At 38.2% G+C, this 22,711-nt stretch overlaps 1 protein-coding gene across 2 annotated transcripts; it reads right to left on the reverse strand.

Annotated features, from left to right (window-relative positions):
• Positions 1-286: 286 nt before the first annotated feature.
• LOC18601250 (ARM repeat superfamily protein) lies at positions 287-15,133 on the reverse strand. 2 transcript variants are annotated; one of them, XM_018120054.2, is made up of 8 exons: positions 13,925-15,133; positions 13,728-13,812; positions 12,426-12,522; positions 12,094-12,157; positions 11,957-12,013; positions 8,003-8,040; positions 7,812-7,893; positions 287-810 (listed from the first exon to the last, which is right to left on the reverse strand). In XM_018120054.2, exons 1-8 carry the CDS (start codon positions 14,972-14,974, stop codon positions 721-723), a joined length of 1,563 nt encoding a protein of 520 aa, XP_017975543.1. In that variant the 5' UTR covers positions 14,975-15,133; the 3' UTR covers positions 287-720. The 2 variants fall into 2 exon arrangements, with proteins under 2 accessions (XP_017975543.1, XP_017975544.1); XM_018120055.2 differs by lacking the exon at positions 7,812-7,893.
• Between the last annotated feature and the right edge of the window lie 7,578 nt (positions 15,134-22,711).

Genomic DNA, 22,711 nt, shown 5'->3' on the forward strand with positions numbered 1-22,711 from the left:
TGTCAAATAAAATTATTAGATTAACAAAATATTTTGTAGAGTTTTTCCATCAGTTTAATATAAATGGGCAATATTTGTTTTCATTGATCGTAAGAACTATTTAGCAACAAATTAAAAGATCCTGCGAGAAGAATCTTTAAACACGGCACACTTGAATCGTTCATGAAATACCTTTCTCATTAATCAATAATTTTTTTGAGATAGATCCTTGACTTTTTTCTTGAATTATTGAATTAAAAAAAAATTAAACTTCCATGCAAAGAAAACTAACAGTACCAACACACTCTGTCGGAATCTTATAGGCATGTTATGGACGTTTATACGTTTGCGTATGATACGAGTCCGACCCACTCTCAAGACCTAAATTTTCTTCTCCTACTTGATTACCAAGACAAACACTTTTCCACCCTTCCAAAAGCTGTAACTAGTTGGCAAAATCCCAGCCCTAGGGTACAAGCAAGCTATGAAGCTCCATTTGCCTCAGTTTTGGGCAGATGGAGGTTGCAGTTAGGAGTCCTCGGCAACATATATTGTCTCAATCGGAATGTTAATCAGAACATTTCTAACGCTGGAGAAAAAATCACTACAATAAGGTGTACTTACAAATCGATTTAGTCTTTTTCCGGGAGCAATTTGGACAAGCCTAATTGTATAAGCATCAACTTAACTCAATTTCACAATGCTAAACTCACATCCAAGGTAGTACAAATCAGCTGGCAATCAAAAAGCTGAAATAATCTTCTGGATCCTTGTCTGTGCTCGTTCCTTCTCTTCTGGTCCATCTAGGTCACCAATATTGTCATGATATTCCTGTGTTTGACACCAAAAAAGAGGCAAAGCAACATAAGATACGGCACAGATTAAAAAGTCAGCCCACCGGCTGCAACATTTTGCTCATAACAAGATAAATATGATAAAAAAAAAATACCAATACAGATATTAACGTCAGTTTCATTTTATATGGAAGAACCAAAATAATGATTCTCCCCCTCTCTGCATACAATCAGACCTTGTACCAAAAACAGATTTTTAATACTTTGCACTTTGCAGTGATTCTAAAGCTTATCCTTTATTATATGATCAGACTTTGTCCAATGAAGGTAATCTACCTAAGTCTACCCATCTCCACCTCTATTTCATCAAGTTATCAGCCTCAACTATAATTTTTTCATGAATTTATCAGTTCCATTCCTAACTTTCATGCCTAGCATTGTTTAGACATCAGAAGAGATTGGCAACTAATTTTGGGGAAGGGGATAGCTTCTGGTAGCAATTGACAGATGAACAACAAGAAAAGTTGCTGCTTGAGATTGCAAAGCATGTCGATGTCTTTAGGCTTGTGCAGCAAACTTGTCATTTGCAACCAACAAAGTAGAAGCTGCAAAAGCCTGAGCTTCCAGTGGAAAACAAATAGCAACGGAGCAACATGTTCAGTGAACTACTAATGCAGCAGCAATGATGGGTAACCAGGCTCAAGAGGAATGGCTGGATACCCATCCATAAAATGAAATGTATTCAGAAAGTTACTACAATAGCGAAAAAAAAGACACCTTTACAAAGACTCCAAGAACATTAAAGACAAAATTGCTTCCTTCCCACGGAATATATTCAAGATAAATATTTTCTTTTAATTCCTTCTCGTGCAAAAAAAAAAAGTCCACATCCCTGTTTCTCATCCAAACAAAGAGGACAAACTGGTTCTTCCTGTTCAGGTACCATTCCAAAATATGGAGGAAAACTCAAGTATTGGTTTCCACCAGCATAAGGAGAATGATGCAAATCCCGCAAGTTCTAAGAAAGATCCAATCATAAGTAAAGAACCAAGATTTGCTATAAAATAAGTCATAAGAGCTTCTACCTGAAATTAGATAGATATTCTAGTCTCAAAATTTCAGCATATAGCAGTTCCTCAAAGGGTTAGTTATATTAGAGACTGGATACAGCCATTGAGAAATAGATATGTTCCCCATATTCTTTATTTCAACATTTTATGAGTAGTGTAATATTACAGACCATTTATATGCTATGAACAAAAGTTACTTAAAAAATGTTAAAGGCAATATTGATGCAGGCGCAATCCTAAATTTATCTTAACTGGTTATCTTATTATGTTTTACTTAATGTTTGTTGTTTTACTTTAGTTAATGGTCAGTAATATTTCTTCTTATGGTCATGTGACTAGCGTGTGATTTGTTAGTTTGAATGGCTAAGATTAGATGGTACTTAGTTGTATCCTAGGGCTAGGACTAAAAACTGTTCCCTAGTATAAATAGTTTCTTTTAGACTCATTAGGCAGTGGTATTATTTTGGATTATTCACTGACAGAGGTTCTACAACTCTAAACCCTAGTATTTGTTCCTACTTCGATTCACATCAAGCCTTTGTTCTGGTTTTTGAAACTGTTTATGGTTTTCTTTTTATTGTTTCTACTTCCGCACTATATCCAAGTGGTTTTGGAGCAAACCGATCCTAAAGGTGAACCAGGGTTTTCGCTTATAAACCATGGTTGATCATGGTAGAGGATGCAGTAGACGATGTGGAAGAAAAAATCAAGGCCAGCAAATAGAATTGGCTGATATGAGGGGTATGATTGAAGATTTGTCACGGGATGTCAAGCATTACAGTGCACATACGGTGAATCCAGAAAGCAACTGTAAACCTTTGGATTTTTCGAAAGGTGCTCTTAAGGATGAAATTGAATATGGAGAGGATGAAAACTCTTTTTCATAATGCTGGACCAGAAAATCATGTTGTCCGTGGAGGATTAGAAAGGTGACCATCACATGCCATAGACTTGAATGATGGAGTTAGAATTAAGGTTGATGACTTCCAGGGAAAGATGCATGCAGGAGATTGGGAAGCCAGTTTGGTAAAATTATATTGAGTGGAAACCAATGATGGAACAAAGAAAAGTGCTGTTTGTGAAGCTTAAGTTGAAGGGAACTGCACTTCAATGGTAGAAGAGTGTTGCATGAGATATTGGGAACACATGAGAACAAAGATAAGGAAGCAATTTTTGCCTACTGATTATGTAATGGAATTGCATGAGAAATGTCATTCACTCAAGCATAACTGTATGTCCGTTGAGGAGTAAGTTCAGACTCAAACAACCTTTCCATTAGGGTTGGTTTGAAAGAGACTAATGAGCAGTTGACTTCTCATTACCTGGCTAATTCTTCAGATAATAGTAGCACTTCAAGGCTTTCAGATTGATTAAACCACTCAGAGAAGTAATGGAGGGGCCATCACATCCAGAAAGGCAAGTTGGGGGAGTGACAAAGGGAAGAATGCAGCACCTAATGGATGCAAAACAGTTCCGGTTTTGGTACTTCCAAGGCAGGTAAAAAGTCCCAAATTCAATGTTTTAGTTGTGGTGAAAGAGGACATACCTCCTATGCTTGTCCACAAAGAAAGGTACATCTTGCCCAATGTGAAGAATGCTTAGAAGAGGAATTGCATCCTTTTTATGATGATTATGATGAAGACAATGGGAAAGTTGATGTTCATCCAGTTCTAGGCGAATCACTAATGGTTCAAAGGGAGATGACAACAATAGCTTTAGAATAGGGGGTGATTGGAGGCGCCATAGCATTTTCAGAACTCGTGTTCTTTGATGTAATTTTCTATAGCAGGTGAATGGAGCATTTTCAGAACTCGTGTTCTTTGATGTAATTTTCTATAGCAGGTGAATGGAAAATGTTATTTCTGAGGAGGTAGAGAAGAAGCTGAAGCTGTCAACTGAAAGCATCCTAATTTATACAAGTTGGGGTGGCTTAAGAGGGAGAATGAGACACCAGTAACATCTTAGTGTTTGTCAAATTTTCTGAGCAAAAATTTGGAAGATGAAGCTTTATGTGATATTATACCAATGGATGCTGCTCCTATTCTCTTGGGCAGACCTTGGTTATTTGATCATGACATGGAAAATCTCACTAAGCCAAGCACATATTCATTTTATAGAGGCAACAAGAAGTACACTTTGCACCCTTTAAAGGAGGAAGCTAAAACAGAAGCTGGTTGTTCTTCTTTGGGCAGCAAGGTAAATGCATTTTTATCCTTAGAAGAGTTTGAAGCTCAGAGTAGAAAAAGGGCAGTTTTCAATGAGAAGTTGTCAGACACCAAACAGTGCTATTCCACCTATGATTTGAAGTTTTATGCAGTGGTGAGGACTGTACATCATTGGCTGCATTATTTAGCCTATAAAGAGTTTATACTTTATTCCAATCATCAAGCTATAAAGTATTTAAATTCTAAGAAGAAGCTCAATGATCGTCGTGCTAGATTGAGTGCTTTTCTTGATGAGTTCAACTTTTCATTCAACTATAAAACTGGGGAGTCCAATGTAGTAGCAGATGCATTGAGTAGACATTCTTTAGTGCTAACAGTAATGAACAATCAAATTATTAGTTTTGAAGAGTTGAAAAATCAGTATCAAGGTGATCCATATTTCAGCCAACTTGACTGGACGATCTGCAGTAGAAAAACTGCCACACAGGTTGCAAGAAGGCTATTTATTCAGAGGCAATCTATTATGCATTCCAGAGGGGTCTTTACTAGAGCAATCATAAGACAACTTCATGGGAGTGGATTAGAACATTTTGGCAGAGATAAAACCATAGCAATGGTGCCTGATTGCTATTATTGGCCAAAGATGCTTAAAGATGTAGACAGATTGGTGAAGAAATGTTCAGCTTGTCAGCTTGGGAAGGGAAATTCACAAAATAAAGGTCTTGCACACTCCTTTACCTGGACCAGAGGCTCCATGGATTCATTTGAGTATGGACTTACGCAAAGAGTGCAAAAGAATATGACTCCATTCTTGTTGTAGTGGATTGATTCTTGAAAATGGCACATTACATACCATATTTTAAAACCTCAGATGCCACACATGTTGCTGACTTGATTTTCAAAGAAATAGTGAGGTTGCATGGTGATCCTACATCTATACTTTCAGACAAAGACGTCAAATTGATGGGGTACTTTTGGAGGCTTTGTGGAGGATTTATGGAAATAAATTGAGGTATTCTAGCACTTGTCAACCTGAAGCAACCAATAGGAGTTTGGGTAATTAGTTAAGATGCCGTGTCAGCAAACATGTAAAGACTCAAGACTTCATTACATCACAAGCTAAATTTGCCTGCAATAATTCAGTTAAAAAAACTGCAAAGAAGACACCATTAGAAGCTGCTTATGGGCTTAACCCACATGAACTTGATTTAGTCCCATTGCCACTAGAAGCCCACATAAGTGATGGTGGAGAGGAGTTTGTTGAACACATTAGACAACTGCATGAGGAGGTTAAGGATGCTATGAAGGGCAACAATGAAGCTTATGCTACTGCTGCCAGTCGACATCAATAGGAGAGAGTTTGATGAAGGTGATTTGTGGTTGTGCATTTAAGGCGAGAATGCATCTCAAAGGGAACTTATCACAAACTTAAGGAAGATTGGACCATGTAAGGTGTTGAAGAAAATCAGCTCAAATGCCTTGATCAAGCTGCCCTCTGAGTTGCAAATCAGTCCAATATTTTATTGTGTCTGATTTATATCCATTTAAGGGATTTTATGGGGAAGTGACTACAATTTCCTACCTCCCAACAAGATGTTATCGAAGATGTGTTGGATGTTAAGTAAAATCTCAAAGAGCCAATCAGCACAGGCAACTTTTGGTGAGGTAGTTAGATAAACCAGCTAGTGAAAGTACTTGGATTGCTGACAAAGAATTAAAAAGGACTGATCTAGAAATCTATGCTGAAGCTGCCAAAGTTTTTCAATAATCAGGACTCTTTTGCTAGGAGCATTCTGAAATTTATATTAATTGGTTATATTATATGTTCACTTTATATTTGCTGTTCTACCTTTTTAGTTAATGGTCAGTAATTATGTTTTTATTTAATCATATGATCATGTGACTAGCATGTAATCTTTAATTAGTTTGAATGGCTAGAATTGAACGGGTTATTTGTATCCAGGGGCTAGGATGAAAAGCTGTTTTGACCCCTAGTAAAAATAATCTTTTTAGACTTATTAGACAGCTATATTATTTTGGATTATTTTCCGACGGGTTCTAAAACCCTAAATCCTAGTATTTTGTTCCTACTTCCATTTTACATAAATTTTAGCTTTTGTTCTGGTTTTCATCACTGTTTTTGCTTTTCTTTTTATGTTTCCACTTCTGCACTACATCAAACATGCATCAGTAATCTCAACAATTGCGAGTGTGGCTTCATGGTCTCAATCTTGTTCTTCAGATATGCTTGAAACAAATCATGTAAATAAGATGGATAATATCATAGTTGTAGAGAGCTTCAATAGACTGAAGACAATATTTCATAAGTTATGGGCCCTTCATAGTGAAGAGATCAAAAGCCTCAATCTACTTAATCACCTAGGGTTAGAAGTAGGTTATAAATACTTATGTTATATTCAACTTCAGCAGTTTTATCTTGGATATTGATGATGAATCAAAAGTCTTTGCAAATTGTAACTTCCTCTCTATCTTTGCTCTGTTTCTCCTTTCTCTTTCCTCTAATTCTTTTCCCTTTCCTTGATCTTCCCTCTCTTTTCTTCCTTTTTTAACACCTTTTCCTTGATCAAAAGTCTCCTCAGCTTGATCACCTAGGATTAGGACATAGGTTATAAATACTGATGACCAGCAATTTTATCTTGAATACTGATAATGATTTGGAGGTCGTCGTGAGTCATAACTTCCTCTGTACCTTTGCTCTTTTTTTCCCTGCTCTTTTCTCTAACACCTTTCCCTTTCCTTGATCTTCCCTCTGTTTCCTCCCTCTTTCTACCCCTTTTTTTTATAAATTCTCTCCTCTCGTAAGATGTCTTCTTTGTTTGTGAATCATAATTTACACAAGCTTTAGAGTCCACTAAGAAGAATCATCAAAGTGTCTAACATCTTATAAGTATTCTTCCTGTTTCACCTTGGACATAGAATGAAATGCTTTAGAGTACACTAAGAAGAATCATCAAAGTGTCTAACCACCTTATAAGTATTCTTCCTGTTGCCCCTTGGACATAGAATGAAATTATCACTATTAAGTCTCTAGTAGCCAGAAGGTTTAGGGCAATTAGAGCTCAACAATTAGGGCTTGACTTTATCTGTCCAAGGTGGGTTCCTTAATTTTACAGCTGTTACGCGACTTTAGGATTGTGTGAGCAATTTCTAACCCTATGTATGAAGCCTTTGGCTCCTCAGTATGAGCATACGGAAATCTAGGTGTGATGCCTGGATCTTTACACTTTTCTTCTTTTTTTATTTTCCAAAGCCAGCCCTAAATCATTTCCTATAAACCCTAGAATAGGCATCTGTCAAATCCTAACCAAAACCACATAAGCCCCAAATCCTGAATCACTCTTCACTGCCCAGACCATCAACTAAGTTTATTTGCTTTTTGCTTGTTTTTCCCACCTCTCAAGACCAAGTTTTTTCCTTTCTAAACCAACAAGCAAATGCAACTATCTTTCCATTCCAATTAAACGCTAAAATAACTATTTCTTACCCACCATAGAACTAGACTTTCTTAATTAGATACAACCCCAACTTCCTGTCTCACATCACCATATCCCACACAACCCCAACTTCCTGTCAGTCTCAGCCACACAAGAGTTCCCCTTCATTTGTCAGAAAAGGTTGAACAAACAAATAAGATTAAAATAGTGCAATACCTTTTATCAACCATTGATACATCCTCTACAAAACATGCCTCAATGGTTTTTTAATTAAACAAGCTGGAATGTAACTCATGTCTGTCTAGAAATTGTACAACTGGATTACAGTTTTGCGGGGAAAAGAGGTACCTGAAGTATGTCCTTAATATCTTTCTTAGTAAGCTTTTGCTGCTTGAGTAATAATTCAATTCTTGCTCTCATTTGAGAGTGTCTGCATGGTATTTAATAAACTCAATTGAACAAAGTTCAATAAGAACCAAGACTACAAATCAAGCAACAGAATAAATAGATATGACAAAGAAAAATGTGCAAAAACTTACTCAGAGCACCAAACATGACCCAGAATGACGGTGATCAGCTGCAATTTGTAAACATAAAAGGTCAAAACTCATAAAATCAAAACACATTTAAGCAAAAAAAAAAAAGGACTCCAAAAATAAAGAAGCAAAAAAATAACCGCAGAAAGCACAATAATTGATTTAGAGTAGCAGAAACAGGTATGTTTGCTTGATTAACGGAAAACTGAACTTTTCTATTCAAATGGATTATACAAAAAATAGACGTAAAAGAATCTGCCAATTAAATCATCTGTAGTCTTAAATTTAGATAAATCAATGTAGTACATTGTTATTAATCTTACTGTAGCCACACAGTTGTTTTTGTTGCTTTTGCAGTATTTACATTGATTCTACAATATATAATGGTGATAACATAATGTAAGTACCCATGAGCTCATTGTATTTGCTCACTCTTAAGATACAGAAGGAGCTTCATGAAACTTATATTTCCAGGTTTTCATTATGAACGACCTGGCAATCGTAACCTAATCAGCCCAAACAAATTTCACTTCCAATCCTCTAACATCAAGGTGACAAATATGGACTAATGTCATCCTATCTACTAGATGGAAACCAATTAAACCATTAATGTAGTATCAAGAAAAACTTACAGGTGAGCTAGGTGATTAGGGTTTATGGCAGTTTTCATACTTTAAGTCTTGAGAAATTTGAATGAAGAAAAAGAGGAAAAGATCCTTAAGCTTAATACTTAACAGTTTCTTCAAAGTAAGTCATAACTAAGGTTGATTGCATCACACAGTAACAAGAGTGATGATCATGGAGATTCTCCAATAATAATTCTATATCTCCATAGAAAGATTATGTTGAATTATAAAAACTCCTAGACCCTGGCACATTTACTCCAATAAGAGCTAGCACTCGTAGTCTGATAAAAAATTTAACACTTCAGACTCTAATTTGGAAACTATTAAGGAGAGTAACAAACTTGACTCCAAACAATTCCTAAACTATAAAAAAAAGCCTAATAAAACAAGGAAAACCAAAAATAAGATTGGCATAATGGTAAAATAAGCCCTTTAACTATGGCCAAATTTATACTTAACCCTACTATTTTATTTGACGCAATCAAGCCCTCATACTACTTTCTTGGTGCAATCAAACCTGATTCAAATGGAAAATGTTGATGTCACTATCATCACTGTCACTTGCTCTATGGCATCCATTTGATGATGTGGCAAATACAAGTCAAATGAAATTCAATGATGTGTCAATTATTATCAGATAAATAAAATTTATAGAATAAATTTAAATTTTTAAAATTTAATTAATTAAACTTAAAAATAAAACAAAAACCCATCAGTTTCTCTCCCTCTTCTTTGGTCTCCTTTCTCTCAGCATCTCACTACTACCAGAGGCTCTTGGCTTTGCCACAGCTATTTGTTTGTCTTTATCCTTCTTTTTCTTTATTTTCTCTCCCTATCTTTTCTCTGCTTCCAGCCAAGACTCTCCCTTTCTCTCTAACACTTATCATCTGAAGCATCTCCACAGCCACCAAGCTCCATGCCTTTGATCTGTCTTCAAATGTCTAGACCCCAACCTCAAAAATCTTATTCTTCAAATCCATCATCACCCATCTCCAAAACTCCCAAAATGCTATTTGAGTCTTAATCCGTAGTGTTGTTTTACCTCCAAATTCCTCCAATATTTTGGCCTCTCAATCCCCAAATCTCCTTAAAACTGAAACACCACTATTTTCCCCTGTGAAACCAGTCTCGTATGATCCATAACAGCAAGAGTATTTGGATTGTGGTGAATGCTCTTGAACATGGGGGATCCTGATTGTGTGAGGGTCTTTTGTCATTTAAGTGTAGGTTTATACTAAAAAATATGTCAAAATTTTTCCATATACTTTATTGCTATTTGATTGCTGGGTTTCAAAATTTAAGTAACATTTTGAGTAAGAAAGAAAGGATGAGATCTGGTGAATGAATAAGGCTAATGGTGGTGAAGGTTTCTGTTACAACGTTTATTATTGTTTGGGGCTTGAAACTTTGTAGACTATTTGGATTGCTGGGTTTTGGGTTTCTGATTGTTTTCACGGTGTTTATTTTTTTGTCTTAATTAAGTTTTATGTAATTGATTTTTAAATTTATGATTAACAAGCAGGTCAATTATTTTTATCCTAATTGATTTATAAATTCTATTTTTTTTATAAAATTGCGTTATTCATCAGCTACCCTGCAATTTTCTGTATTGAGATTTTCATGACCAGCTAGTGAAATCTTATATTTTCAGATGCTTATGAGAACTTTGGAACATATTCAGAATTTAAAAGATGCTATATACATAATGCCGATTGAGTTTGGAGGAGTTCATTTACTTAAGGGATACATATGGAGCTGAGAATCTTCCTTCTTCAACTTTTGGTGAGTATGTTTAGGTCAAAAGATATATGGGCAATAAGGAGAAATTATTGACACAAAGGCAACGTGTACATGAAGAAGAATTGAAAGAGAAAGCGGCTTCATGACCATCCATACTTTTCTGATTTGTTGCAAAATAAGATTCAAACATGAGTTTGCAGATAAAATAGCTACGGTAAGTGTACAGAGGGAATTCAAGAGGTTCACGGAACTGAAAAAACAATTGCAGCAGCTATGACATCCTTGAGGAAGAAAGGAGAATGCCATTGCAAAATTAGACGTCAAAAAACCAGAGGTGCAACATGATCAGCCATTTGAAGATTTTGAAGCATAATCAACTTCTGACACAAAAGAAGTTGAGATTAGACAAGCTAAACTTGAAGATTGTGAGACGGAGTTGGAAAAGGAAAGTTTATTGAAGACCTTTCCATTGACAATATTCTTCCAGTCCTAGATATCTAACACACAAGTATCACAACAGTTGAACTTTCACCAACTTCATTATTCCAAGTGTGCTAAAGAATGAGATGCAAGTAGCTTTATTGAGGATGTTTAAGGCACAAGAAAACTTCATTGCTGGTCAAGCTCTTCATGGGTTTTACAACAAATTAGTTTATTAGTTTTTTTTAGAAGTCCCAAGCATTTTCTTTAAATTCCAACTTGAAATAGGAGTTCCAGTTCTTTTAGGATTAGGGTTGATGGGAGCCTATAAAAATATCAATGTACTTTTTTTTTGGGAGACAAATTATGATAAGAGATTTTTCAGCATTATTTCTATTGTGATCGTGTGATGCACTTAAACTTAGGTGCAACTCATAAGGAACCCTAGGCTTGATGCTTAGGTTTCCTTTCTTCTTGGTTGGCTGAATCTAAGGCATCTTTTCTTTTCTTTTTCCCTTTTTTATATTTAGCTTTACTTATTTTCTTAAGAATTTCAGATTATTAAGATCTTCTAACCTAGCCCTCCAAGCTGTCCTACATCATAGGAATGAGAATCAAAAGGAAGAAAACCAGATAGTATATAGTGGATCATAAAAATGTATATTGGCAAACATTTAGGAAGTGGAAATAATACAATTTCAGAACAATACTTGGTTTAAAAAGGACTCCTGCAGTTTAGACACCAATTTCCAGAGGGTTAAAAAAAAACACATTAAGGGGTTAGGGCTTCTTGTTCTCTACAACTTTGACAAGAAAAGAGGATAGACAGCAAGCCCCCAAGAATTAATAGATATTATATTAATCATCAAGAAAAATAAATAAAAAGTAAATAACAAGTGAAACCAAAACTATAGAATCTTGGATAACTATTTTAAAAATGTATGATGTTCGGAAATGACTGGTCCAGGCCAGTTTAATGGCTACATTCATGTTAAATAAACATAAGCTTTACAGAATTAAATAAATCACACATGCCAACCATTTATATAGGCCCATCTAATTCCACCGCAAACATCCACAAAAACAGAACTTAAGAGCTATCAAAAACCTCCCCTCCCCAGGCACCCACAAAAAGAAAGAAAGACAGTGAGTGAGGGTGTGAGAAAGAGACCTGAAGAGTGTAAAGTCCAGATTCAAGCTTCCTGTTGTATTTTTCCTCTTCATCCATCTGTAAAATGCAAGCCATGTTGTAGAAGGAAGTCATCTCAAAGTGGAATGCAGACTAGAGAAGTAACGCACATGGATTACCTCCAAATCATCAAGTTCAAGTTGCTCCAGTCTTTGTGTCTCTGCTTTAACTCTATCAGAATATCTGCATCATGTTAAAAACCACTACATGTGAAAATTAATAATAGAAGAAAATCTCTATCCAACCCTTCATGAGAGTGGCCCAAGCAACTGCGGCCTGTCTTGGCAATGGGAACAAAAAGATTTTCTTAGTAACTAAAAAAACACCATCCCATGCCCTCACATGAACAAGAATTTCTTTGCATATTAATGCCGATGACAGAAGAAACTCAAGACTCTAGTCCTGTAAGTTTGTGAAATTAAAGAAATAACCAATTAAACTAAACCAATACCTTATATATAGTTCCATAAGGCGGTCTATCTTCTCACACTCATTCTCAACAAACTTACTTAACAACCTTTCCCTTCTAGAACCTCTCAAAATTCCACCTGAAAAGAAAGCAACAAAAATAAAAGTGAGGGCGACTAATGCATTTGATTTATATGCATCAGTATGTGTGTGAGGAGTAATGCAATTTCATTATGTAGAAAAAAATATTTGCAATTAACTGGTAACCATCTGCAGACATGATAAGCTTATGCATGGTTTCACAGGCACACTATCAATACCCAGGTTGGACCGCATTAGAAATGCAACAGGACTGCTACATAAGCGGATTTCAGAAGTAGTTATAATGACATGTTTATATAAAAATTTAAAATAGTTCACTGTTGTCATATAACTTTCCCTGAATTTGCCAGCAAGAATTTTCTACAAACCCCACATCAGACAAAGGCTCTAACCGTGACCCATTGATTCTATTCTGTTCAGGACTAAGGTATCAAGTCTTCAATAGGAAGTGGGCATGGGAAATCACTAACTCCTATTCCTAATGGACGCAGACATTTGTAATTGATACGATCAATTTCTTTAATATCACATGTTCCAAGATTCCCAGGGATGTTTGAACAGCCTGAATAAAGCTATGCACCCTGTCAACAATGAATATTGAAAATTTTTCAATTGATTTGACACATAGCTAGACACAGCTTGAGAAGGCAACCATACAGACCATATTTTTTCCCTCCTCTTCCTAACTTTGTAGTCAACTTCAACAGCAACATGGAATTAATGTAGTAATTTGGAAATAGAAACTGAAGTCCATCAAAAGAAAATAAAGAGTGAAAATGAAAATTGTTCATAAGAAACAGCTGACAATTCACCTGTTGAACTGGGTAATAGATTTTAAAATCATGCAACACATCTTTCAGGCCCAGTAAGAAAAGTAAGAAGTAACATTTTTAGACTCAATATATCACAGTGATGACAGACATGTAAAGAAAAGATATCAGAAGGTATTTCTTATAAATTTTAGATCAAATTTCCTAGGGCCACGCAAAAATTAATAATCTCCCTTTTTTTCTTAGATATTACCACATACTCATACCAAAAGAAATAGATGAGCACAGAATGGATTCAGAGGAACATAATGCTCTTATCCATAAACCAACTACATACTTTACGTATAGTTTTCCATGCAACAGCTTAGTCATACCAACTACATACTTTACGTATAGTTTTCCATGCAACAGCTTAGTCATATTATGTTAACTAAATATGAAAATCCTATAAACTGTTTTACTTGCCTGCTTACCAAATAATGATGCAATGAGGGATACAAGGCGCTCTTCCAACTCCTCTTGGTACCTTTCCTTCTTGTTCTTCTTACTCATAGGAATCTAAACAATCAAAGACAAAATGACATTGTATCAGGTACTGAATGTAATTACGCATGGATAAGCGCTCAAAAACAAACACACACACACAGAGGGAGAGATAGGAAACACTTGCCTTACCCATGAAAGCAGCAAAGGCAGTCTTCAATCCCAAAACATCAACGAATCGCTCGCAAGCCGGCGGGTATTTAGTCATGGAAAAATCAAGTGCCCTTATGGCAGAGGCATAAGCGGATTTTTTCTGCTTCATAATAATAATCATTAACTCCACCCCTTCAGCCTTAACAAACCTCTCCTTGTTCTCCAATGGCATCAATAAACAACACAAGCAATCGAACAAATTCTCCAACATTTCCTCTTCATCGGATGTCTTGGGATCCTTTGATTTATACATAGCCACTGCCTGCAAAACCACATCCACGCCGTTCATTTGTCCCAATCTCTTCTGGTTGGCTGTGCTGTTTTGCAGCAATATTGCCAATATCTCCGAGGCATACTGCTTGTTACTATCAAATTCCCTCACTTTAATCTTACCCAACAACCATCTCAACAACTTTGTCCTCTCGCAGACCAGCTCCGCCACCGCTGGCTTCACCTCTATCATGTTCTCAATGCTAGCCAAAGTATTGTAAACAGCGCTCATCTCATCAGGGTCCTTGTCCGACAAGCGTTGCAGATTCTGCACCAAGAGCTCCAATACATTGTTCTCGATGAGGGAATCGACCAGAATCCTGGCAGGCTCGTCGTTGTCCTCCAGAACATCTTCGTCCGTCAAATCCTCCAACAAATGCACCACGTCGATGGCAATGTCGGTGTTCTCGTGGGACAACAGATTCAGAATGGAAGGGATGGCGTTGAGATTGACCAGCTCAGGGTACAGCTCAGGGGCTCCTGCTAGGATCTTCAGCTTCTCCAGCTCCTCGTGCAGCTCCACTTCCGAGTCAGCGAACCGCTCCGGTTGGTCCGGGTATTTGAGGCGGGCCTCGATGTTCTCCTTTAATCGCCGCTCGAAGGAGAAGACTAGCCTTTTGAGGGTGCGGAGGTCAAGCACTTCCACGGCGTTTTGGGATTTCTCCACCGCTTCCAGGATGGAAAGGTCCACCTGGCTGTCATCAGGTGGGACGACGTCGTCTCGCTTTCGTTTCAGAGGGTTCGCCACTTCCATGTTGGAATTCCAGTGCCTGCTCTTAGCGCCCCCCCACCTACTCTGCCCACTGCTAAATGCTAATGGCTAATGCTATACTTTGGTGATCACAAAAAGAGAAAACTCCGCGGAGTTTCGTTAAGCGTAGCGTTGTTCTACTTCGATGGAGGCCAAGGGTTCCTTGGGGCTCACAAATATAATATTGCCCTATTAGTTAATTAACTAATAAGGGATTTTTTTTTAACCTTAAAATAAAAATACGTATTTTTGTAAATAATTCTCGATATAATTTTAATTATTTTTAGTTACTAGAATAGATTTTGAAACAAAAATACTTTTAATGAGCCGTCTTCGTTAGCGTGCACTCTCAAACAAGTAAAAAATGAGAAAAATAAATAAATATGCAAATATTAGTTGTATAAAATACTTATTTTTTTTCAAAGGTTGTGCAAAATAAAATAATGTTGCATGAGATGGGTTTTCAGAGATTTGGGACATGGCATTCAGATAATAGGAGAAAAGAGATACTAAATCGAACAAAAAATCGATCGTCATGAATGGAGCTCAGCTAATGACGTGAAACCAAAAATCCTTGATACGGTGGTGAATTGAAAGGAGAAAAATGTGAATCCAAAGCAGAAAATGGTCTTGCTATAGCGGGCCTTATGTTAGACGACTGTCGCAAGACAGGGTTTAAAGTTTGTGAAACGTCATGTTGGGAATGTGTGACACGGCACCGCTCAGAGTTGGTGAGATGCCATGGAGGGAATTTGTGAGACGCTAGAGTTAAGAGTTGGTGACACGCCATGGTGGGAATCTGTGACACAGCAACTTTCAGAGTTGGTGAGACGCCATGGAAGGAATCTGTGACATGCCAGCATTCAAAGTTTGTGAGACGCCATGGAGGGAATCTGTGACACGCCAACATTCAAAGTTGGTGAGACACCATGGAGGAAATTTGTGACACGCTAGAGTTAAGAGCTGGTGACACGCCATAGAGGGAATCTATGACAAGCCAACGTTCAGAGTTCGTGAGAGGCCATGGAGGGAATCTATGACACGCTAGCGTTTAGAGTTCGTGAGACGCCATGGAGGGAATCTGTGACACGCTAGAGTTCAGAGTTGGTGACACGCCATGGAGGGAAGCTGTGACATGCTAGAGTTCAGAGTTAGTGACACGCCATGGTCATGATTTAGAGTGTGTGACACAGCAATGCTTGAGCAGCTGACACGTCATGGTTTGAAATAGAGAGAGGAAAAAAAAACGGGCAGTTAACGTGGTAATCGTTTGGACTTTCACTGAATTAATTTCCCTTTTTCAGAATAAATAAGAATATTAGAAGGCCATTTTTCATTTTAAACAGTTATTATTCAGAATTTGTAACATCTGTGTGATTCATTTCTCATTCCCGTCGGTACCGAAGTGTTCGAGAAGGCTCTTTGCAAGCGTAACGACACCACAGCACTAGCAAAAATGTCAGCCATGAATGAAGAGGTCAGTGAGTCTCAAATTAAAACATTCTTGTATTCGTTAATTTTTGTATTTTTTCTTGGGTTTGTTTGATATGTTCGAGTTTTTTGTTTTGTTTTGTAAATGTTTAGACCGTGTTTTCTTGCTGGTTTGATGGTTGTTAGGGTTAACTCGTAGTGGTTTTAGGAGTTTTGGGTTTTTACCGTGTGACGCCATTGTTATTATAGTTAGTTATTGGCTTGTGACAGCATTTTACTTAATATGCATGGTGTGTGACAGCATTTTACTTTATATGCATGGCATGTGACAGCATTTTACTTTATATGCATGGCGTGTGACAGCATTTTACTTGATATGCATGGCATGTCACAACATTTAACTTGTTATGCATGGCGTGTCACAACATTTTACTTGTTATGCATGGCATGTCACAACATTTTACTTGTTATGCATGACGTGTCACAACATTTTGCTTGCAATGCATGACGTGTCACAACATTTATTCCTTATTTATGTCTTTAGTGTACCTTGTTGTACATGACGGCTTAACTCACTAGTGCATGTGTGCCATGTTTTGTAGATCCAGCGTAGACAGTATGAGGATCTTGACAGTTTGTTGATCGTGCCGAGGGGGAAGTGGGCGTTCAACGTTGCAATTAACACCCACTGTAAGTGGTCTCAACTACATTACATCTTAAAGACTCTCCAACAGAAGGGGGAGTACGATCCAATTAAGCGTACCTGCTTCAGAATGCTCTTAGACGTTTATCCATAGGGGTACTTTTGCGCTGGTCTCTTGCACAGCATCATGATTCGTCGGATCACTAAGAGCCAGTCAATGGACCAAGAGCTATGGTTTGCCATTGGTAAGAGCAAGGCGCGACTATCAAAGTAGGAGTTCTGCCTCATCACCGGGCTAAAGTTTGGTCCAATGCCCGATGTGTTCAGACGATCGTACGAGGTTGCTATAGAGGGAATTCATGACAGATACTGGAACGGGCAGGAGAGCGTTAAGCTGCAGGCTTTGCTTGATACGTTCCACGGGGGCAACTTTCAGCGACCAGGAAACAAGACCAAGATGGCACTCGTCTTGATCGCGAATAACATTTTATTTGGTCAAGACTACCGTAAACGGGTGACGCCTTGGTTGCTGTCATTGGTGGAGGACATCGACGCTTGGAATGTCTTCCCATGGGGGCACTCTATTTGGAAGCTGACATTGGACTACCTTTTGAAGGGGTTCGAAGTGCTTGACTCAAGCGTGACAAAGGAAACTCGGTTACGCTACAATTTTTACTGATTCGCATGGGTGATACAGGTACTATCACGTAACATTTTTCAGTTTCCTTTTGAAAAAAAAAATTTATGGTGCACTCGTTTATAATTTACGGTATGATAATGGTTACATTTGACATGCAATTTTGGGCAATGGAGGCAATTCTGGCCCTTCAAAAAATAGTTGCCCCCTTTGGTCCGAAGGACAACGTCTACCCACGAATGTGCAGATGGGATTGCAATCAGAAGCCAAAAGACTTCTACAAGGCAATTCAGAAGTTAGAGTCATCTGACCATGTAAGTGAACAACTGCTAATTTTTGCGTTATATTTGTATAATAATTTTTCCTATTCGATAATGATAATATTTTATTTATTTATTTGCAGTTGTGGGCACTAGAGACGTTGGAACGCACCGCGGATGAGGCCTTCCAGGAGTATTTTGTGGACCTTGATGTCCCATTATCGGAGGGCCACGAGTACGTGCCAATAGGGCACATGGAGGATCGGTCGGATTGAGGCTTTAGGTGAGAGGTAAAAAAAGAGAAGCTTGAAGGAGAAAATAGCCTCTAGTGGCACGAAGTAGATACGCACTGTCGCTGCTTTAGTTGATGAGCTGTCGGGCCCTAAGTTGATGGACGAAGGGGATGACCATGGTCAAGGCAGTGAACAACCGGTAAGGACAATTTTAACGATTTTGTGTTCTCCAATTCCATATGTATCGAATAACATTTCTGTGTTTGCAGTTGGACCATGCGCCGACAGCTCTAGAACCACCCATCAGTCCTTCTTAGACGTAGAGTGGAAACGACCCATCTGTAAGATCAGTTCTAACTATTTGTGTTCTACATTCCCACATATATTTATCGAGTAACACAGTAATTTCTGTAATTCCAGTTTACGGAAGCGACGATTGGTCCTCAAGCATAGATCAGTCCGGCTCAACCGCAGACAGCTAACGAGCCGACGGTAAGGATATTAAAGTTGTAATGGTTAATGTTCAACAATTTCATACATGAATATTGAATAACACCGTTATATATGTAATTGCAGTTTACGGAAGTGACGACAGGTCCTCAAGCACCGATCGGTTTAGCTCTATCGCAGACTGTTAATGAGTCACCGGTTAAGATATTAAAGTTGTAACGGTTAATGTTCAACAATTCCATATATGATTATTGAATAACACAATTATATTTGTTATTGCAGTTGACTCAGTCGAGAACAGTCAATGACAAAGCAGTCACTACCCATCAGCTTCGACGAATCATGCGCAAGCATGAAAAAGAGATGTTGGAGCTAAAGGCTTCAATTCAGTCATTGAGTCTAGCAATGCAAACGTTTGAGGACCGTATCGTTGGTTGGATTCTTGACGGCCTTAAATCACAAGTACGTTATTCTATCTTCGCTTGTATTTTGATGGTTTACGTTTAGCAACTGTTAAGACTATGTTTTTTTGCTGGTTTGATGGTTTTTGGGGTTAAGTGGTAGTGGTTTAATTAGTTTTTGGTCATTAGCGGGTCAGGACATTTGTATTATAGTTAGTTATTGTCATGTTAGCCTTAGCGTGTGACAACATTTGACTTGATATGCATGACGTGTCACAATGTTTTACTTGTTATTCATGGCGTGTCACAACGTTTGATTTGATATGCATGGCTTGTTAGAACATTTTGCTTGTTATCCTTGGCGTGTCACAACAATTTGCTTGTTATAGATGGCGTGTCACAACATTTAACTTGTTATGCATGGCGTGTCACAACATTTTACTTGTTATGCATGGCATGTCACAAAGTTTATCTTGTTATGCATGGTGTGTCACAATATTTTACTTGTTTTGTATGGCGTGTGACAACATTTTACTTGATATGCACGGCGTGTCACAACATTTTAGTGTTTATGGTTTGTGGTATTTTATGAGCTAACTAACAGTTTTTCCAATTTTGTAGGGCGGTCTATCTCACGATGCTGGTCTGGAGCACGATGATACTGATGATGGACAGCATCATGAACCTGGTGTTGACATTGACGATGACGTTCTTGGTGCTGACGGAGAGCACATAACTCATGTCAATGACGTCGTCGATGAAGCTGTGGTAGTGGATGTCACCCTTCAATCAGGTGGTGCTGAAAAGAGCATGTTCCTTTGCTCGAGTCCATTATCGATGCATCTGCTAGAGGGATAGGGAGCCTGACTCAGTCGTGGCTGAAGGAGAGCATCTCCCTCCGGCCGATGCTTTAGTTGATGCAGCAGTATGAGCTATCGTTCTTTATCATGGGAGCACTCCTGATGCAGTTAAGATACGGTCGTCATCACCAGAGTCATCTGCTGTCCATCATGGTGCAGCAGAAATTTCAGACCCAACTGAGATGGCACGGCTGAAAATGGCAAGCAAATACATGGCAAGCCCATTCGTCGACCCTTTAGTGACCAGTCGAGATGTGAGGGATAAAATCGTAGAAGACTATGAAGCTTTCAAGAAAGACGAGTCTGCGAGGTAAGCTCGTAAATAACATTGCAAATATTGTTTTTTAATGAAACATTAATCCACCAAGACTTATGAAATTCATTATGTTACATATGCAAGCGTAACGTCGGCATCTTAGGGGATCAAGGGGCTGACTTTTTCATAACCTTAGAGGATCCCAATGAGGAAATGACAAGCGAACATATTGACGCATGCCTCAGCCTACTCTGCAAGTGAATGACAGGGCCAAAGTTGAAGCTGTACACTACCCGTGTATTCGTGGTTGACACGATATTCTTCGTAAGTTTATTTGAAAATTGTTCAATTCTATAAATACTAAGGTTTTTTATTGCATGAAGTGCAAGCTAATGTTTACATGTCTCACAAGACATCATCCATATGCTACTCACCGAATTTCCAACAAAAGATGCCCAGGGCATAATGCAAATTCTAGATGAGTTGCGGGGGTATGTGGAGGGTGAAATGCCAATATACGCCAAAAAATGGGAAGATGTGGATTTCATCCTCGCACCTTGCAAAGTTGGTGGGCATTGGGTGGTTGCGAAGATCGGCTTGGTGAGGTGGACGATCAAGGTGGTGGACTCAAGCAAGAACTTCGGATGCTAAGGATAACAGAGTTCGTATGGGTCAGATGACACCCTTGACGACAATGATGCCATTCATTTGCCACCAAGATAGTTATTTCAACAACATACGTCGAAAGAGACGAGATTTGATGCCGATGCCATTGGATATTCATTTGCCAAAAGCTAAAGTGCATCGGTAGAATGATAGTGTCAGCTGCGGTATGTTCATGATAGGGTACATGGACCATATTTTGCAATTAGAAAAGATTGAAATTAAGCAGAATATGATTGCAAAAATGCGTCGGCAATATGCTCTAGAAATTTTTTCCAACAGTTGTGAGCGAACCCTGAACATATCGGCCCTTGTTTGTATAATTTTTTTGTATACATAATTTTTTTTATACAATTAATTTTATACACAAATTTTTTGTATACACAATTTATTTTATACAATTCATTGTAAATAGAAATAATTCTCTCTGTATACACAATTTGATACAAGTGGTAATAAAATGTGACAAATGGGGTAACAGTATAGGGACTTTATCTCTTAATATTGGTAGCCATTCCATGCTTGTTGTTCCCTCATAAGATTTGTGTAGCCACTTATACTTAATGTGTCTGAAAATTGTAGTTGATTTCGTTTTGCTTTACGGATTTGTTTGCTCGGTCATTCTATGAGCTACTTTTAGTTACGGACTTTGTTGCCAAACATTTCAGGCAGATAAGCCTGTCAAGGCTCCTGTCTGATGGAGATTGTAATCGAAAACATTCTTATAAACAATGTAACAATGTACTTTAACACGATCTTGATCAGACAGAGGCCTTGACAGGCTTATCTGCCTAAAATGTTTGGCAACAAAGTCCATAACTAAAAGTGGCTCATAGAATGACCGAGCAGACAAATTTGTAAAGCAAAACGAAATCAACTACAATTTTCAAACACATTTAGTTAGGCAGACAAGTTGTCTTCATCCACAACACACCCTACATTTTCAGACATTGTCCTTCATATTGGATAGTTGTTACGTGTGTGACCGATTTGTCTGCAACTTGAACATGCTTTGGGTCGGCGCAGTTGTGGAGGCACCGATTGACTTGGAGATGGTGTCGAATTTGTGGATGGAACTGCAAATGGGGATGGGCAGTTCTGTCTGTTATGCCCGTACCTCTTCCATTACGAACATCTCCGTGCTTGACTGCCTTCACCAGCTGATGGAATCCTTCTCCTCCTAGGTCTTCCAGCTTGGCCTAGCCAAGGTGAGGGCAAGACGACAATTTGTTTCACATGAAGGGGGATGTCCCACTCACTAGGATGCCCTACCAGCCTAATGGATCCTGAATAACCTTCCACCAAAACGGTTGTCTTGTAGTAGTCAGCGCAGAATTCAATGGCTTCATGATTGCATTTACTGAAAAACACAATAAACTCAATCTTCAAGCACAATATAAATGCTATGTCAATTACGGTTCAAATAAGAAATAAAGATTTTCTGACCTTATTACTACAATGGCATGGCTGCATGGTAGTAAATCTGTTTGGAACTCACAACATGAACACGTCTTCCTGGACAAGTTTACAAGTCTGTCCATCTTCCCGTCTTTAACTTCGAACTCCACTCGATTGATAGGCTTAACTAGAAAGCGATGTGCATCATTGAACCTTTTGCTCAACTGCCTAGCAACCCAAGGGTTGAGGGGTGTGGTCACCTTGACGGCTTCCTCGTACCGTTCATGGAACCAATGCTGGAACTTGTCTCTAATGAAGTCGATTAAAACAGTGATCAGAATTTGTCTTGCATGCTTCAAGCATGAGTTAACACATTCCGCAATGTTGGATGTCATCATTTGGTATCGCCTTGCTGGTGAACATGCACATGCCCATTTCTCAGGCCCTATTCTCATAAGGTTCAGGTGGACTCCCGGGTGAATCTACTATATCTGGTTCATATGTTTGT

This window comes from Theobroma cacao, chromosome 4 (assembly GCF_053813885.1).
Source record: "Theobroma cacao isolate CCN51 chromosome 4, ASM5381388v1, whole genome shotgun sequence".
Lineage (NCBI taxonomy): Eukaryota > Viridiplantae > Streptophyta > Magnoliopsida > Malvales > Malvaceae > Theobroma > Theobroma cacao.

Excerpts from the sequence above, each read along its gene's own strand:
- LOC18601250 (XM_018120054.2), bottom strand. The coding sequence starts at position 14,974 with ATGGAAGTGGCGAACCCTCTGAAACGAAAGCGAGACGACGTCGTCCCA. Across the intron at positions 12,523-13,727 it reads CCTCATTGCATCATTATTTG|GTGGAATTTTGAGAGGTTCT; the intron begins GTAAGCAGGCAA and ends CTTTCTTTTCAG. Across the intron at positions 7,894-8,002 it reads GGTCATGTTTGGTGCTCTGA|ACACTCTCAAATGAGAGCAA; the intron begins GTAAGTTTTTGC and ends AATACCATGCAG.